The sequence below is a fragment of the Pyrus communis genome, chromosome 6 (assembly GCF_963583255.1).
Source record: "Pyrus communis chromosome 6, drPyrComm1.1, whole genome shotgun sequence".
NCBI classification, from domain to species: Eukaryota; Viridiplantae; Streptophyta; class Magnoliopsida; order Rosales; family Rosaceae; genus Pyrus; species Pyrus communis.
The window spans coordinates 25,539,569-25,559,647 of NC_084808.1; the positions used below are offsets into that span (position 1 = coordinate 25,539,569).

Here is a 20,079-nt window from a genome sequence, read left to right on the forward strand (position 1 = left end):
TCATTTCCCTCTTGGAATGTGTGCTCGATACTCTCCCCTTCTCAGTACTCTCCCTCTCTATATAAATTCAGCTTCAAGTATATTTTTTAAGCAAAAACTTAATGTAGTAGATTTTGTTCTCCGTTTTGTACTGGATTGATGAAATCAGCAAACAAATCTTTGCAAAAGGACTTTTTTTCACAGCACTTGTGAGCAAATTTTCTTTGACAGTACAATGGCATGATTCCAAAGTAAGGAAAATCTCTAGAACTTTTATTTGGTTAATTTTTTCACTAAACTTATAGTTGTCCAATTTTATCTGATAAATTTAATATTAAGAAAGTAAAAGGGACAAATAAGAATAACATTTAATGAACAACATGTTAATCTTTTTTGACAGAAAATTAGGGAAAAAATCGACAATATACTAAAAAAATACACAAAAGGACGGAGGAGAGTAATCCTTTTTTTTATTTCATGGTCCATGCTAGCTAGGAGCTGCTGCCACACTCAGTCACTAGCTACCATGCAATTCAAATTCACTTAGATATTTTTTTCATCCCATTAACTTTAACCTAGTCACCAAAAGCATGGAATATTTTAATTAAAAACTGATAGAAATTAACATGGTAATTTGGATTTTTTGCCTCTTGATTATTTCATTGCTTAATTGAACTGATGTTGTTCCAACCAAGGCCAAAACCCTGCTGCAGACTGATCGTCGATGCCACAGAACATGTTGGTCAGGCTTTCTTCTTTGACCATCTGATCGATCTTCTGGCATTGCATTGCTTCAGACCTTGATGTGTTTTGGAAGAGCTGGGCAGGCCTAATTATTGAAGACGAAAAAAGGGTTGGATTTTGATGATGGTGATGATGGTGAGAAGATGGAGGGCTGTCGATCGCCGGCGTTCTCGAAATATCCAGTTTTATATCGGAATTGTTTTCACTTCTGTTGCTGCAGGATCCCTCCGTGTCTTTGTTGAGGTTGATGGATTCTGCTGGCTCTCTGTTTTTTAATGCCATTATCTGCACCCATTAAATTGATCAGTAAAAAATTCAAGTTTGTTTCGTAGCCGGACTAATTCATAGATGTTTGAAAAAAATACAGATCTCTAATGGTTACCCTTTTAACCCCCAAATCATGTTCAATTAATCAGTGCATAAAAAAGTTTAACCTACCTTGGAAAAAGCAACTTTATGTAACCAGAGTTTATTGGTTCAGGGACCCCAAATGATCAACAGTTATAAAGGTTCTTAAAATCATGACACAATAATTTTAAAGTAAAAAAAGCAAAAATCATTGTGATGAAAGGCAGATGATTAAGTTCCAAACCATATTCTACAGAACCAGAGCACGATCATATGCAAAACTTGATTTGAGCGATATTTTAGTATAATTTAAACTATATAAATAGAGTTTCAAAACTGCTTTAGCCAACTTGACTACGAGAAGAATTTGGTTTAATGCGTACTTTTATATATCACTTTATTTGAATTGAACTAACCTCAGCTTGAAGTTTTTGGTTCTGAGATTGGAGAGCATCATTGTCAGCTTTGATGGCATCAAACTGTCTCTTGAGGAGATCATAATCTTTCTCCAACTGCTTTGTCTTCCACCTGGCCCTCCTGTTCTGAAACCATATAGCAATCTGTCTTGGCTGCAAACCAAGGGCCCTGGCCAGCTGCATTTTCCTCTCAGGCTCAAGCTTGTTCCCCAACTCAAAGTTCTTTTCAAGTGTCTTCACTTGCTCCATGCTCAGCCTCCTCTTCTTCTCCCCTACCTGTGACCCATCATCTGATAAGTCATCCTCCCCATGAGCGTCTTCTCCCAACTCAATCCCTGAAAACGACACTGATCGCTTTCCTAGAAACGATGCCACTCCTGCATAAACACAACAAATATTAACGTCAAGATTTCAAAAAGACAGACCAGCGAGACGGATTAGCGGCCCACTACTACTTATGAACTTGATTGATAAAAACCAAATTGATGTTAAAGTTTCAGAGACGTACCATGGAAATCTTGAGGTGTGCAGGAAGGCAGCATTGGATTGAGAGAAGTGGGAGGTTGATAGTCATCGTGACCATGGGGGGTCTGAAGCATGAAATTTGTAGAGAAGAAGGCCATCCCATTGGTAGTCATGGCTTGATGATTAATCAAGCTTTTGCCACCAATCTTAATGATCTAGCAGCTGTCATGTTCAGAGAGTGGCACAGAATCTAACTGTTGGGGAAGGAAAAGATAGGTTTGTAGATTTATCACAGAAGGAAATGATAGATTTTTTGCTGAAATATTCACAAGGGAATATGAATTTCTTCAAATGGAAGGGGATGCAGAAATTGTTGCAGTGGGTGGCTTGTATACCTCATCAGCAGCTTCTAGGAATTCATGTATTTTTCTATATATAAATACACACACACACACATTAGTTTTTGAGGGCTAGCTGTAGGAGAGGACAGAGAGTGCACGATTCTTATATGGATAAATTAGGTTCTCATTCCTCATTTTTCCTTCTCATTAATTGAAACCTTATTTCTTTTTTATTTTTGATTAAGGTCCCTTGACTAATTTTCATGTCACTGGTTGAATACCAAAATTATTTACAAGTCATCATTTGTCAATTTTAAAAATGAAAAACTTATTAATCATTTCCAAATATATCTTTTTAGTATTTTATTTTCATATGTTTCTATTTATAATTTATACCTTTTTTTTAATTTGTACCAATATTCTTTTTAGTTTTAATTTGTACCCATAATTTTGAATTTTGATTTGTACCCATATTTTTTATTTAATTTGTACCCCATATTTTTTTTTTTTGTGAATGTACCCATGCTGATTATATGTATTTATTTTGTGTTTTAAATATGTTAATAGTTATTTCTTAAAATATAGGGGTGTGATATCTACACACCTCTTTTTACTTCTCACACACCCTTCTAATTTTCGATCGTCGGATCTGATGAATTAAAGAAGATCAACGGACATAAATTAACAAAGGGTGTGTGAGAAGTAAAAAGGGGTGTGCTATGAATTAAAGAAGATCAACGGATAGAAATTAACAAAGGGTGTGTGAGAAGTAAAAAGGGGTGTGTGGATAGCACACCCCAAAATATATCAATAGTTACACGGGTACATTATCTTTTTTCTAGAACTATATGAAGCATAATATTACTCTATTATTGATATTTAAGTAATTGTTATATTGTAAAAATATTATTTAAATTTGCTTAAATTTTATAATTTGTGAGATATTGAATGCATAAATGTAGGAGTTAAATTTATTAAATAATGTCAAGGACTTTGATCAAATTATTTAAACAAATAAGGTTTAATTCTAACAATTAGATTGATTAGGAACCGGAACCAAAATGACTCTTCTTATATACTTTTTTTTAGGCTATCTCCAACTCAATAGTGAGAAATCTTAAATTTTAGGGAATTTTAATGAAACACTCATGGTACTGTTCACTTTTACTAAAAAACCACATTTTAACCTCTCCCAGGTACTATTCACTACACCTTTATTTGTCATTTTTTCATTAAAACTAAAGTTTTTTTTTTAACTTTTCATTAGTTTTCCTTAAATTTTAACCCCGTATTTTTAACTATTTATTTATACATATAAGGTTAGACAGTTTTTTCTTCAACAGTAAGAGACTTATAATTTCCACTCCCAACTTTATAATTTATTAAACTTTTGTATTTTGTCACATTTTTTTGGCTAATAGTTTTGAAATTAGTTTTTATATAATTTATGTTGTTTTATTTTTACGAACATTTTGATATAAAAAAAAAATCAAATTCTAAAAAACAAATTGTGATGGCAAACACAAACAATTCCTTGACATTACATAACATTAATAACATTACAAGAACAACAAAAGGATTGCACAAGAATACTTAAAGACGACAATCAAAGACACCAATTAATCACTTTCCGAGATCTATGGACTGGGAGTATAGGATGCGGTGTTCGAATCCGGGTACGAGTTTTGTGCAATAATTGCATCTTGTTTAGTTTGCCAATACCTCCTTTCATAATTTATTTTCTTTTTCTTCTTTAAGCAATTGCATCCTCGCTTTTCTGTCGTTTCTCATCTTTACTCCTTGTTGAACTAAACACAAGTACTCACCAGATTGTTGAATAAAAGAAGCCCCATCATTTTTTTTCTTGTCCTCCTTCTGTTTATCGTATCCATCTAGCCGTGGGAGTGGCGTTACAGCTAGCTAGACCTCTTCCCCCAATCCACACCATATGTGGAACTGTCAGAAGACTTTGTTCGTTGCTCCCCCCAAGCTCAACTCACTTTGGAGAATGTTTACAACCTCCCAAGCATTGCAACTTGAATTTTGCATGGTTGCATGACTTATTTCCATCTTCAAAAAATTGGTGTGCTTTCCACCCTTACGCATATAGTAAAGGAAAGTTAATCAGATGAAAAATATTAACACAATTAAAATTGTAACATTTAAAGATGTGAATTTACCATATCTTCTACGTTGGTACCACGTGCTGGATTACGATGTACAACACTTAAAGGTGAACTCCATAGAGTGACATTGTGGGTTGAGAGTTTTGAAGCTAAGTTTACACCATCCTTGTATTTGAGGTTTTCCCCTACAATGCCTGGATTGTTAGCGAGAAACTTTTTGTAAATACGCCCCCACATCGTATCAATTGTTTGAAAGCGATCAACAAAACCGTCTTGGGCGATCAACACCCAAGTTAAGCATAAGGCGACATCTTCACTAGCTAGGCAGCCAATTGGCATTTCTAGCGCTCTCTATCTGCCATAAGAGATAAATTTAAAAGGAGAAATGAATGATTGAAGAAATTTGGTAGTGAAGTATGAGAAAATTGATTTTTTTTTTTTTTTAATTTTATGGATTAGTGAACAAATGTATGGGTATTTATAATTTTTTTGGAGGAGTTTTGGTGTTGTATCTAATTTGGATTAATTAATAATATTAATTTGACCGTTATTTAAATTTGAGTCATTGGATTGTTTTCTTTACCATTAAAATTTCTTAAACTAGATTTGAACCGTTGGATTTGAAAAAATAACAGTTGAAAAAAAAATTCAAAATTGGTCGTTGGATTGCAACGATAAAAAAGTATGGGCCACACAATAAAGACCTGTTGGAAGCTAATGGGTAGGGCACGCCACATTAGATCATAACCTAGGAATGCGTCTCAGCCGTAAAAAGGCTACTACTAGTGCACTCGCCCGTAGACAATCAATCTGCCATGTTACATCTTCTGCGCGAGACCGCCTTTTCCCTCTTCATGTGTTGTGTACAAGCAAGTTGGGGGCCATGCCACCACTTGCTTTCCTTATCCATCCGGGATGGGTTGCAGTCCCAGATTCTTACCCTCAAACTGAAAATCCCAAAATTTTCACACCCAAAATACATTCCTTGAAGAGATATTGACCCAAAATTTGAGGTTTTTTTGTTTCCCACCCCCTTGAGATAGCCTCATACTCATAGGATGTGATTTTTCTCTTTTTATATGAGAGTTCTGCTGCCTATGACTTTTCTTTTCTTTTCTTTTTTCAATTACAAGCATTATAGATTTTTTTGGTCTTTCTTTTCTCCGTCGCACTTTACTAGAGAGTTAGGCCATCTTCAATCGAATGAGAGCTAGAGGGTTTGTTTTAGCCCTATTATCCTCCAAGAAATTAATATTTTAATAAACAGTGTCATGCCGTATTTCTTACCATTTCCAATCGAGGGGCCAAAGGGTTATAGGCTAAACATAGCCTTGTAACAAAAAATCATCTCCAACCGAGGGGGCCAAAGGGCCAAACATAATTTATTATTTTAATTGATTTAATATGGTTACTTAAATTAAACTACCTCAATAGTTTTTCCAGATGGAATGTCAATAATTTTTCGAGTTGGAATCTCAATAATTTTACGTCTCAAATTTCGAGTGTCACGTGCCACGGAGGCGTTTAAGTTTTATGTTGTTAAATGTTTTTTTTTTAATGTTGTTTAAGTTTCATGTTGTTAAATGTTTTTTTTTCAATGTTGTTTAATATTGTTTAATGTTGTTTAAGTTTGATGTTATTTAATGATCTTCTATATTGTTTAATGGCTTAGGTAGTTATAGGAAAAAACTTAGAATTTTTTATTTTTTATTTTTTAAATTTTATCACAAAAAAAAAAAAAAATCAAATCCAACGGCTAACTGACGTCAGCTAGCCGTTGGATTCAAATTTTTGGGCCGGCCCGTGGCTGGCTGGCTCCTTTAGGCCAGCCGGTTAATCTGTTTTCCCTTTTTTGGCTCGGTGGGCCCCACGAATCCTTTGGCCTAGCCTTCGGTTGGAGATGGTTTTCGTGTCATTTCGAGCTATTTTCAACCCTCTAGCTGGATCGGTTGGAGATGACCTTAGTTGTGGGAGTAGAGTTGTTATGTCACTATGAATACGACTGGAAAAATTTGAGAGGCATTGACAAAAGGCATGCATATGTGTGTGTGTGTATATATATTACTTTTTTTTCTTGATATGCTTATGGTCAAAAGTTGATAATCAAGGCAATATGTCCATCTTTACAAATTCAAATTTCATCACTCTTAATAAACGAGAGTATTTTCAAATATTGCTTTGTCAAAAATAAAAAAGAAGAAAAGTGTCTTCAAGACTATTTTTATTGAAAATATGACTTTAGCCCTTGGAACTTAATTTTCTCTACATAAAATCCGACGTAAATTTTTTGCTAAAGAAAAACCCATTGATTAGACTCCATGTAAACAAATTCAATAATTATGTTTTACTTTACCCATTTAAAATTTTTTGGATGCCTAAAACACCCTTATTGAATGTTTAATGTACACAATTAATTCTATACAAATTGTAAGGGAGAATTAATGATTTTACAAAAATAATATTTTGCATATAAATGTAGGGATTTGTTGGTTAGTTTGGCTCTCGAATTCCAATTTACCATTACAACATGTCCATATTATATATAGGTAAATTATTGTACTTTAAAATATATAAAAAAAATTATTGTCAAAGTAAAAATATATAAATTAAAGGAGATAAAAACTTGCAGGTAAATTAATTTTAGGACAAAGAAAAAGAAAAGAACCAGCTATAGGTAAATTATTTACATATACAGTCAAGATATTTGATTCACATAAAAAACATAGGTAAATCACGTGTGCATAATTTACCTACTATTATTGAAATTTATCTACTATTATATTAATTTACCTACTTGCATAATTTAGGAAAAATGCCAACAAAACATGAGAATATTATTTGCATATATCATAGGTAAATTGCCAAAAGAAATATGACAATATTTTGTTTATATACTATATGCAGACTATAGTGCAATGTTATTTATATAGGTAAAGTAGGGACGTTTAACTATTATATATAAGAATAATAATTACATCGAATAATAATATAGTCATTATTTAAAGTAATGCACTAGATTGTTGTAGAGATAAAAAATAAATAAATAGAAAAAACGTCAGGATGATTAATTAGATTTTAAGGCCCTTGATTGAAGCTAATTTTCAAGTGTGGGTTGTGGCAAAAATTGTAAATAATTTGTATTAGTAGGTTACTTATATTCTTTTGTGGCAGTTTATTTGATTTTTGGGTTTTTGTTGGATGTTTAATTATATATGGGTTTATGTTTAAAAATCTTGATTTTTTAGGACCAATATCTAATGAACCCTTATTTTTACAAGGGGGAATGGAAACTTTTAAACTAGCTTTGATTCGATTGTGAATTAAAGGGAAAATTCAGGTGGTTCATGTCTATGCTGGACAATGTGAAGTGGGTGAATTTGGAGAGAAAAAGAAATGTCCCTCTTTTTGGACTCAAAGGAGATTGTTGGGGATGGATTGAACTTGGGCGTCCTAGAAAAAGTGAAAGCACTTTGGGTTTCATCAGAAAAAGAATAAAGCATATATATGATTGATGATTTCAGTTATGTAAAGGCAATGATCAAACCAATTACTTGAGGAAAAAAAATGGAAATGAGTTGGCGATCGAGAGCGAAAGAGAGAGAGAGGGAGGGGAGGCAGGAATGAAGGGGATGGGGTCCAAAGAGAAGGGGGCAGGGTTTGCTACCTAACCCACCAACAGGTATCGTGGGTTAGGACGAAGCTCTCTCGCTGCTAGCACTGCTCACTCCTCACCTCATCTCTCTCTCTCTTTCTCTCTCCTGCACGCCGCTGTGAATTCAAGTGAAGGGTTCAGTACGTACTGAAAGTGAAAACGAAAGGTTCTTGTCGTAAACCCTACTACTAGGGCTAAGAGCTGGTCAGTTTTGTCTTTGTGCACCCATCATAATCTTAGTATATACCCCCATATATATGCATATACTTACATATGTATATATACAGATCTATATATATCAACTCTCTCTATCTATATATATCTCACCACTGTTCATCTCTCTTGATTTGTTCAGCCACACCACCTCAATTTCCATATGGGATATGTCATCATCCCTCCACCGTCCACCCCTTCAATTGGAAACTTTCAACATCATCTTTATATATCTGTGCATATCATATAGTTAATAATTACGTATAGTAACAGTAGTATTTATACAACCACTAGTTCTTATAATTTATGGTAGGAAAACTTTACAAATTTTTACTCTTGATCATTTTTCACCCCTTTTTCACCTTGACACGTACAAGTCTACTCATACCGATCGAAAATTACCTAGTTGCTAAATAGTGTGTGGGACTCGGCGGCAGCAAGCACGCAGCTGCATGCATGAACATTTAAGGTGTGGGACTAGATTCTTTAAATAATTTTGTCAAACTCCAAGTGTACGTAAAGGGTTGAAAGGACTTGTACAAAGTTAATATTGGAAAATGGAGCTGCGTTGCTCTTTCTGTGCATTAAAAGGAATCGGCAACTAGCGTATCAGCTGGAAAGGATAACAAAGAGAGAGGGCAAGGAAAGCATAGCCCTTCACGAGAAGGATTTCATGGTATGAGACATCATAACGGCGGTGCAGTCAATATTTCAAAAAGAACTAGCGGTTCATTACTAATGGACTAATCGTCGTATTATTCTCAAGTTAGCCACATGATAGCCCAATAGATATGAGGCTTTCTCACAACAAGATCTTAAACTAATTTGAAACAAAATCACTTATTGTAATATATACTATATTACATTCTTCAACATACTTATGTCATGTAAATTACTTCGAATAAAAAGGGATATTATTACCTGCTTCTATTCATCTTCTGTTCTTTTTCCCATTTTATCATAAATTCTATATGTTGGGAAGACCGCTTCCTTAACATAAAAATTCAAATTATTGACAACAACAGAAAGAAAAAAAGCACAGAAATGTAAGAAGGTGAAGCAAGAGGGACCCATGAAATAACTAAAGTATCTATCCATGCATAGTGATATACGATTTGAACCAATTGACATTTGTCTGATCGGACGTCATTCAATTTGATTAAGGTACCGCTTCTTAATTTCTTGTTAGCAACTTAGCATGCATGATATGATACACTGATAAAATCATATAACCCAGCTTTTCATTCATCGGTAAATTAAGGAAAATATGTACTTATCAAATCTTTAACTAATCTAGTAAATAATAAAACACTAGAGATTATTACATGCATGGAGATGGGGCTAGATTGTGACGGCCAAACATATTTATTCCAAGTGGATGGAACTTGTTTTTAGAAGTAAACCCAATAATTATGAGTCGTTGATGCATAGATGCTTAAATACAAAAGAATTGGCCGGAGCATCCACATGTCAGGCTACCTGATTGAAGATTTGAAAGAGCATATGTAGTGTAGAATAATAGTGATGATGGGAAATGAGGTGCCACTAGTAACATTAAATAACATAAACAGTTGGTTTAATATTTGGCAAAGACAAGAGAGTGTAGGCTGCTAAATCACATGCCTGGATTAGAATTGAGTTGTGAGTGGTTGCAGTGGGGGTGTGCTGTGCCTGTGTGCCCACAAATCCAATGGAATGGGGTGGATATCACATCCATGCATGTTCCCAAATTCCTTAATTTAGTACCCGAATAATATTACCTATATCTATCTGTTTTGTTTTTCTTTATTTTATTAAATCCATAGAAAATTAGAGAAATTAGAAGAAGAAAAAAAAAAAAAAAAAAAGAGAGAGAAAAGGAGATAACAACCGGGCGAGTGTTTTTGGAATAAAGAAGTTGCTGAATCTTCTCCTCTCCACATGCGCTCATAGGCTTCTGCTCTCTTCATGTGCCCTTCTCTTCCATTGCTTGACGTCACTCCTCTCTCTCTCTCTCTCTCTCTCTCTCTCTCTCTCTCTCTCTCTCTCTCTCTCTCTCTCTCTCTCTCTCTCTCTCTCTCTCTCTCTCTCTCTCTCTCTGCATGCATATGTATCCTTCTTTAGAAATTACAAGATTTTATCTTGGGAGCATTTTTACTTGCCACCATAATTATGGTATATACTCACCATATTTTTAATTATCCACACGTTTCTTTTCACTTAATTCTAATTCATTTTCACATTAAATGTTATTTTTTTAATTTAAAAAATAATAATCAAAATTAAGTGAAAAGACGTAAATAATTAAGTATATGATGAACGTACACCATAATTTATGGTGATGAGCAGAAATATTCCCTTTTATCCTTTTCTTTTATGTGTTGAATCTAATTGTTATATTTTTAGAAAAACTAATGAAAATAACTTGAAAATTTTGAGTTTTAAAAATAAAAACAAAATTAAGGGTAAAGTAAATAATACCATATTTAACTTTTTAGTGTAAAAATATAATTTTTCGATAAAATGAACAATATCAGAAGTTTTTAATTAAAGTTCTTTATATTTTTAGGATTTGCTTTTTGGGCAGAGGAGATACGCATAGTGATTCCTCAACCACTCATGCTTAGCTCAAAATTAAGTCTCGCACTTTGACACGTCAGCAATTTGATAAAATTACAAAGTTCACGGATCAAGTCATCCGAACTTTTCAAATTTAATTTATCGATCCTTGAAATCCGGAGCCCTAATAATTTTTTTTGAAGGAAGTGCAGGAGAGGATCTCTTTCCAATTACAAAAACTAGAATTACATCAAACGTGTTAGGTGGCTCCCAGTCTTTTCTGATCTAGGGATTGAGGTGGGGACAGTGATTCATCTGAGCCGTCCATTTCGCTGGTTGCCTGATGCTGAAGTGAGACGCTACTAGGCAGAGCATGGACGTGGCACACATCTTTATTTCGTATTTTTTAATCTTAGCAATTGCAAGCCCAGGCATGCGTTGCCCTAACAAACCAAACTAGGTGTACCTGCTAATTAATTATAATTAATACGACTAATACATTATTAATTAGGGGAAACATTTGGTGAATCGGTTTGAGATTGAGATGCCACACTAGCATTACAATCTAGTGATCTATACAGCATGAGACTGAAACCTGGTTTGGTACTGAGGTGATTCTGAAAAAAGCTGGTATCAAAAAAAGCTGAGAGCTATTTTTGTATTTGGTAAACATTCAGCTTCAGCTTTTTTTCACAGTTTTGGATGGAAAAAAAACCAAAAACAAGAAGCTACAAAACCCAGCTTTGAAAAATCGGTTTTTTTTTCACATCTGTTTTACATAAAAGTTTACCAAACACTATAATACTGTTTTTTTTTTTCAAAAGCACTTTTACAATAAAGTTTACCAAACACTCTGCTGCTTTATTTCACAGCCGCTTATTCTCACAGCACACCAGAATCAGCTTTTTTTCAAAGCACAGCAATACCAAACCAGCCCTGAGACGACCTTGAAAAGGAAATAAAGGATGATTAGACTAAAACAAACCCACCACTTAACCTCCATCAACATCATATGAACTCATTTACCCGTGTCTCTTGATTGTATATTATCATGAACTTTTAATCAAAACAACGTTTACTTCCATCAAATTCGGGTTACCGGGAATGGGAAAGTAGTGGTAGCCACCGGCCACTTTAGGTCAGGCTTGCCGGAACCCGGCCACAACATACTTGCTGCTTTATACAAGGCAAAAACCAAAGTCTTATGAAATATACACATATCCAATCGTAAAGTGTTAATCGGATGAGGAGGAAGTGAACAATTTTCCGAGCGCGGCATTGACATTATATGCATGTATGTAATATCCTTTTCAATGTAACTGACAATATACACTCTACATAAGAAGTGAGGCAAAAAAAATGAATGAATTTACGGAATGGGTAATTCGGTTGGTAAGTGTAATACGTACGCATAATTCCAGCGCCAGAGCCAGAGCAATCTCTTGGAGAGCAAATGCTCATGCATGGTTGAATCGTACACGGGGTGGTCATCATCTGATGAGCTGCTTCTGTCATTAGCCGATCAGGTGAACTACTTCTGTCATTACCCAAAATGAAAACCCGTTGAGTTGAAAGAACTCGATAGATTTGGTAGTCTGCGAGCTGCGATAATGCCACCAGCAAGGGCAGCGAAGGAGGCCAAAACAAAGGCAGGTATATTTCCTCCCCCAAATAAAGCATCCCATGGCCCCGCACCAAGAGACACAATCATCTACGCAATATCAACAAGGAACATGAAATCAGCACTACCAAACTGGAAGAAGAAAAAGTTCTAAACAAAAAAGCTATGAATTGTCTGTCCATGAAACGGGAGGGGCAGGAATAAGAAACAGGTTTATCCAAATGCAGATATCAGGACCCAGGTTACACCGCCACACTACCAGACCTGATCATAGGCTTGACCTTGCTCCAAACTTCTACGTCACTTTTGTCGGGTTCAGGCCGGGCCTATTTAGAATTTGGCACTCTCCAAGGCCAAACCTGGCCCATGATCAGGTCAAAATTTTGCATACGAAATAAGAAGCCTGGTTCTGAAATCTTACCATGAGAAAGTAAGTTAAAAGGGGGTCGGAGAGAAGGAAAACGTATATATGCATGTATACCAAGCACAGTGACGGTGAATTGTATCACATGAAACAAAAAAGATCCAACAGACAACAGCCTGCAGCATAACATAATTGAGCTAAACAAGTGATAGAACAGGAATAGTGCATGCTAAATACCTGTGGAACAACAATTGCAAGATTCAAAACTCCAATAGCCAATCCTGCACAAGAGTAAAAACATGTGAGAATTCAAATCACCAAGTTCAGTAAGAACAGAAATAAGTTGCTAGATTCAGAGAAAAAAACACACAAACCTTGGCCACCACCTGCGTCAGCAGTCAACTCTGCTGTAACGGAAAAGGGAACGCTGTAGGTAATCTGCAACACAGAACATACTCAGCGCTTTGCATACTTAGGGGTAGCTAGAAAATGGACATTTACTACAGGAACACTAATACTCACAGCAAGAGGGAAGCCAAGAAGAGCAAAAACAATCAGGGAAGCAATCCTGATACTTTGATTCCCCCCAATTACATGTTCAATCCCTTTAGAATACTCTCCAACAGATATCAAACTTATGATAGCGGTGCCTGCCATGCAGGCAAACACAATAAAATTACTCATTGCCCACACTAGTCTTGCACCCATCCGCTGGCACATTGGCTCAATTAGGAAAGAACTGATGCCAAGAACAACCTACGCCCCAGAAAAAGAGAAGCTTAAATTAAAGGTTGCTTGATAGTATTTGAATTACGTATGAGAAATAAATTTTGGAAATCAAGTTTTGGTTCTCAATTTTGAGTTCTTACTGAATTCAATAATAGACCGAATGCACCTTCTCTGACACCCTGATCATAAGCTTGTACTTTGGCTGAGTTCCCATTCGGATCCCCATGATATACTTCTCTACCCATCCAATCCGTATCAAAAAGAAAGAATGGAAACCAGGACAACTGCATGTAAGAATTTAAACGAATATAAGTTCAAAACAGAACTTCGTAATGGCAACAAACACTCAGAAATTCTAATGGTACCAAATATGAGAAAACAGAAATCAGCAAAAATGCTATTAAAAAGGGTGAGATGGAAAGGCTCATGCAAAATAACAGTGCCACATACCCATGTAAGAGCCATAACAATTAGCACTGAAATGGAAAAGCTTGTGCAAAATAACAGTGTCACATACCCATGTAAAAGCCATAACAATTAGCACTGAATGCATCGCTGGTGGTAAATGCCTTAAACTGGTCAATAGATTGACTAACACTGCTCCAGGTCCATCATTAAAATCACCATTCTTATCTTCCTCAACTTTTGAGATGGCCTCCTTTAGATTCATATTCCCTTCATAGTCAGTTCTGCTTCCATTTGCTTTATCGATAACTTGCTTATCATGCTTTAACTTCGAAAGCTCAAGACGACTTTGTTGGGGATTTAGTTGGGGATCCTCCAATAAAGGAGCAGAATCTGATAAAGGATTCTGCTGATACGTAGTGAGTGGAACCTCCTCAGCAAAAAATATGGTAACAAGCGTACACAAAGTGAGAAAGATCTGCATACATAACAAACTTATTATCTAGAGTTGTACAGAGTACAATACACCACATGCCTCAGCACCAAATTGCAACACTAGAAGTTCTCATTTGAAAGTGAAATGAACTCATGAACAACTCTATGCCTTAAATTCCCAAAAAAAAAAAAAGGAAAATTTCAGAAACTTAAATAAATAGATCGATATGATTTCTTTCACCAACCAACTATACACTTGATGTAAGCATATCATACCTACCTCAGTTAATAAACTCAATATACATCACATTGACAAGAGCAGCCAAAACTTATATTACTTGTCCCAGACATTGAAAAATATCATAATCTGGGGCCATCTTATAAGAAATACACCATCTAGTGAAACAATGATTAGTGGCTACGCAATTTAGCTCAGCATAACAAGCCAACTGCAAGTAGGCAGTAGTTAATTGGAATCTTCCATTCATGATTAAGCTAATAAAAATATATAGCAAATCAGGAAAGAAGTCATAGAAATAGATGGTACAATTCATGGATTTCAAGCTGCATTATTGAGATAGAAGCAGGATTGCTGACAGAATTGTCAATCATTAAGCACCCAAAAGAAATTAGTATAATTCAAACAGTAGAAGATGACTTCATAAATACATGCACTTCTGTGCATGCTGGTAACTCACCACTGCAATAAGAAATGCTGCTTTAAGATTTCCACAGGCTTCACAGCAAGCTCTACTCAACAAGAAAGGAAACCATCTGCCACGAAACAAAATTGTCAGACAAAGAAACCGCCCCTAGAATTTGAGATGCAAACTATAAGTCTATATTATGTGGTAAAAAAAGAGCAGAATTCAGTGATTGCAAACTAAGTTTGATTAGTTTCAGATGGCATAAAAAGGGTTTAGTATAAGGGTGATGAGAAGTATATACAAGGACTTTAAAGTCCTAAGCAAACACATGCCACTGCACAAAAATATCCCATAAAAAAAGCAAGAAAAACATATTTGAGGAGTTTCACCTGTGCCAATTTCCACTTGCACCAGCAGAAAATCCTAGGATGTTACCAAAGGCCATCCATGAGCAAAACACAGCATTTGCAGTATTGCGTTGCTCGGGGCCTAGAATATAGTTGTGACACAGCATATTATGTTTAGACAAAGTATTACATACTTTAAATTTTATGAATAAATAAAAATTAACATAAATGTAACTAGTTCTATGATAGCTTGGGGCGAAAGTCACCTGCTAGATCAGCCAGAAGAGCACGAGCTGGTCCCTACAAAAATTACAAGCTACACTTTATTCTGAGACATAAGTAGCATTATACTAAAAAGTTTGATTTTTTTTCATCAGGAAACTACAGTGTAATCTGTTTTACATTGTGATTGAATCAAACACACTGATAGCCTTAGAAGCATTACCTGCACTGTATTGTTGGCAAGATCCAGCAACCAAAATCCAATAATAAAGACAAAAGCTGCCCTTGTCCGGGTACCTTTGAATGTGCTGCATTGGCTCAAATGATTTAGCTAACAGTTAATGAGATTTTATAATATAAAACACAAAGAATCAACAGAAGGCAACAAAAACCTGCAATGCTCCTTTGTATCTCCTAATAAATATCCAACGTCTGCAGAAAACCCGATTAACACCACCTAAATTACAAGACTTAGTTTAGCAAAAAAAAGGTATGCACCAATTAATCTAAGATATAATGGTAAAGTACAAAAATAAAAACTCTCCGCACTTACGGAAACTGAAATCATGAGAGATCCCGCAAGAATGAAAGGGCGCCTTCTTCCCAATTTTAAACAGCATTTGTCACTCCAAATACCAACACAAGGTTGAACCTGAAGAAAATAAAAGTTGAGATAACTGAAGGAAAGAAAATGTTTAAAAAATATCCAGATAGCTTCAACCCTAACCCTCCCAGCATATCCCAGTAGCCAAAATAATCGTGATGGCGCATGCACCAACAGTAGGCTAGAATAAAATCGCCCCATTAGGAGATATGTTTGTGCCCCATCAAATAGACCAACACGATTATAAAGGTTACAACATATATGTTACAATCAAAATTGTTGAAAATTGTTGGAAACTAGCCGCCGTCGATTACCACAAGGCCTGTAATAGGGCCGCAAAGCCAAATAAATGAAGAAAATGCATGCCCTATTCCGAGTGTCTGCATAAAAATTCAAACAGTGGATATTAACCAAACAAGCTTTCAATAATCCAAAATTAGCACAGGGATTTGTAGTAGATCAAGAAACGATATGAATTGCGAAGATTAAAAAAGAAAACATGATAACTAACGCAGTTCGGGTTAATCAACAACGGATTTCCATATTAACAGTAAGATTGCATTCCATATTCGGAATACACTACATTATCATCTTCGTTTTCATTTTCCAGTGCAGAATGTACCAATCGAAGATTGCGAAAATATTTCATGTTCACGCATTACATTAACAGAAAAATAAATTAGTCTACAATCTTATGCAGTGTGACTCAAACTACAGAATTTGAAATTAAAACTATACAGTAATCTACTAAATGGTAGATATTATACAGTCAATTACACAACAATACATAAAAATTGATTCTTGACATGCAACAGATTCAAAACCTAACCTGTATATAGGGAGTTAAAAGCGAAAGCTGCAACGCCCAACCGAACTGTACGCCGGCGGCGACCGTGCAGCTCAGAATAAGCGTCAAAAGAGTATTGTGTTTGTGTCCGGGCTGACCCGACGGCGAGAGGCCGCCGCCGCCACCCCCATTTGGAACCCTAGGGGAGGAAGACGTAGACGAATTGAGGTCGATACGATGAAGAGGCTCGTCCGTCACCATCATTTCCACTTCCGCCTCCCTCCTCAGGTTCCTGTACGGCACCCGGATGGACTCCGAGTCCGTCCTCCCCGCCATCGCGACTCGGTTTCACTCACTGAGTAACGGCCGCGAGCAAGAAGCTCAATTTCCCGCGCATTAAACAGCAAAACGGTGCGGATCAAGGTTTTTGCATGTAGATCGGATTCCGGCGTCAGAACTGCGAAGGATCAGACACTTGCAGGTGTGTCAAATTTGGGCGGGTGTGCGAGCGAAGAGTCTGATCGCAATTCGGTGGCAGATTTAGCGTGCACCGCAGCACCATGAGGACTCCTACTTCGGCGCCTGCTTTCGGTTTATCAGCTTTATGGGCCCCCGCCAATTTTGAAAGGCCCAGTGAAGGATACGGCGTGGGCCTAACTCGCGTGATTCGGACTTAAACATAGGCCTGGCATTTTCAACCGGATCCGTTAAAATTAGTATTTGGAGAGGTGATAAACGGGTCGGATGGTTAACGGGCCAACCCGTTAAATAACGGGTCATTTTGGATGAACTGCAAAACCCGTAACCACCCGTTAACATCCGTTAAGACAATAGCCGGCAAGCAGAGTCAGGTTCCGTCGAGAGGTGGAGGAGCTCTATGGCTTGGGTCAGCGCAAGTTCTAGATGTTGGAAATCAAATCATAGAGAAATCCCCACGATTGTTGTAATCATCTTCTTCTACGGGTCAACACCTTATTAGCTCCTAAATTAGATTAGAAGAATTCTCTTTCCTAATTTGGCTAAATGTAATCAGTATATATTTGCATATCCTTGTACAATTATAATCAATCAAAGAAATTCAATCATTCCAAATCGTCATATTATAACTAAATTAAGACTAGAAGCGTGGTGAAGGAGCCGGCGTTCTCCGGCACTATCATGAGTCGATGGATTTCTTCTCGGAATTGGAGGGACTCGAGCTCGGGTCCTGATTAAGTGGATTCGGGTACGGTTGCTCCGGTTGGTTCCATTGAATTAGGCGGCAAATTGAACTGAAACAGAGCTCAATTCCGTGGCAAATTCCCAAAATTTTCAACTCAGACATTGTCGTCTCAAACTGTTCTTCCAGCTGCAGACTGCGAATGTGTAATCAAGTTGTCACACATTGTCATCTCAAACTCGATCTGCAGACTGCGAATTCATTCTACGGCGGCTTGAGTAATCTCTATTAGTCATGAGTCAATATTAGGAAAAAATGGAATGTAAATAGTAGGAGTACTTTATTAAGTAGGTTGTTTATAAGCTTTATTTAGTTTCCTAGTTGAACACTGATTGTATATATATATATATATATTTTTTTTTTCTAAAGAAGCAATATAAAAAAAATTCCCGTAAAAGTTCTATTTGGTATCAAGAGCGCCGAAACCCTAGTTTTTCCGCTGTGCTTGGTTGACTGTTTTTCTGCAAATTTTCTGCAGAAAACAGTGGTACCGTGTGTGTGTGTAATCTTGCTGCGTGTGCAGCAGTGTGGGTGGTGCGTTTTTTCTGCAATTTTTCTGCAGCAAACAGTGTTGCTGTGTGTGTGTGGTATTGCTGCGTTTTCTGCAGTGTTTTCTGCAATTTTTCTGCAGCAAACAGTGTTGTTGTGTGTGTGGTATTGCTACGATTTCTGCAGTGTGGTTTTCTGCAGTGTTTTTCTGGAGTGTTGCCGTGTATGTGTGGTAGTGATGCGTGGGTGTGCTGTGTTTTTATGGTAGTGTGGTGAATCTCAGTATCAGTCTTGCTTTTTTTTTTTTTTTTGTGAGTAAAGTCGAATGGCATCAGAAGGAGGCAGTGGCATGTTGAAGTTAGAGGGCAGTAACTCAACCAATAATCCAGTATTAAATCCGGTTGTTATTCAGAGTGATGCATCTGCTGTACCAAATACCGTGAAATTAAATGGATCAAATTATCCTCTTTGGTCCAAAGTTTTGGAGATGCACATTGCTGGACGCGGTAGGAAGGGCTTTGTGACTGGGAGCACCAAGGAACCTGCTGAGAATAGTGCTGAGTATGACACGTGAGAGACAGGGAATGCAATAGTAAAAGGGTGGTTGATCAATTCCATGGAACCTGCTATCATGGGATTTTTTATTCACCTGTGTACCGCTAAAGAAATTTGGGAAGAGGTGGCTCGGACTTATTATGATGGCTCAGATATTTCTCAGATTTATGAATTGAAGGTTAAATCGTTCAGACTTCGTCAAGAGGGCCGGCCAGTTGGCGTGTATTATGCTGATCTCAAGTTCGTTTGGCAGGAGTTAGATCAACGGAGACCAATCAAGATGGAATGTGTTGTGGATCTCAAGACACTTCGAGAAGAACATCAAATTGATCGTGTGTATGCTTTTTTGGCGGGTTTGGATGATGTGTTTGATAAAGTGCGTAGTGATATTTTACGTACTCAACCCCTACCATCTGTTGAGGAGGTGTTTTCTATTGTTCGGCGTGAAGCTCAACGACATGCTACTATGATGGGTGGAAATAATAATCACGGAGGGTTGCCGTCCATGGCCATGATCTCTCGCCCAGTTGGTGTTTCTCGTTCTAGTAATTCTTCTACTCGATCTTTCAATTCTCGTCCCTTCAACCGAGAAAATAAAGATGATTTGAAGTGTACTTTTTGTGGACAAACCCTTCATACCGAAGATACATACTTTACTAAGTATGGGGTGCCTGATTGGTTTCCAGAATTAAAGAAAAAATTGCGTGCCAAGGAGCGTTGAGCAGCCGGGTCCAGTGGAGGTCGTGCCTCCCTTGCTACGGCCACACCAACAGTCCAGGAAGCCGTGCCTAGCCCAAGTGACTCTAGTCACAATTTGTTGACTCGTACTCGAG

General features: G+C 36.7%; 3 protein-coding genes across 3 annotated transcripts; 1 reads left to right on the forward strand and 2 right to left on the reverse strand.

The window, feature by feature from the left end:
- Positions 1-429: 429 nt before the first annotated feature.
- LOC137737084 (homeobox-leucine zipper protein ATHB-13-like) lies at positions 430-2,433 on the reverse strand. Its single transcript, XM_068476445.1, has 3 exons — positions 1,996-2,433; positions 1,488-1,864; positions 430-1,008 (listed from the first exon to the last, which is right to left on the reverse strand). The coding sequence occupies exons 1-3, from the start codon at positions 2,123-2,125 to the stop codon at positions 646-648; spliced, it is 870 nt and encodes a 289-aa protein (XP_068332546.1). The 5' UTR covers positions 2,126-2,433; the 3' UTR covers positions 430-645.
- A 9,367-nt stretch (positions 2,434-11,800) lies between these two features.
- Positions 11,801-17,541, reverse strand: LOC137736848 (sucrose transport protein SUC3-like). The gene is made up of 14 exons (XM_068476141.1): positions 17,026-17,541; positions 16,511-16,576; positions 16,146-16,244; positions 15,985-16,049; positions 15,816-15,900; positions 15,637-15,670; positions 15,413-15,512; positions 15,075-15,150; positions 14,054-14,419; positions 13,677-13,820; positions 13,330-13,563; positions 13,182-13,245; positions 13,045-13,088; positions 11,801-12,533 (listed from the first exon to the last, which is right to left on the reverse strand). The coding sequence occupies exons 1-14, from the start codon at positions 17,317-17,319 to the stop codon at positions 12,366-12,368; spliced, it is 1,839 nt and encodes a 612-aa protein (XP_068332242.1). The 5' UTR covers positions 17,320-17,541; the 3' UTR covers positions 11,801-12,365.
- A 1,781-nt stretch (positions 17,542-19,322) lies between these two features.
- Positions 19,323-19,967, forward strand: LOC137736310 (uncharacterized). The gene has a single exon (XM_068475600.1). The coding sequence runs from the start codon at positions 19,323-19,325 to the stop codon at positions 19,965-19,967; it is 645 nt and encodes a 214-aa protein (XP_068331701.1).
- Positions 19,968-20,079: the final 112 nt, after the last annotated feature.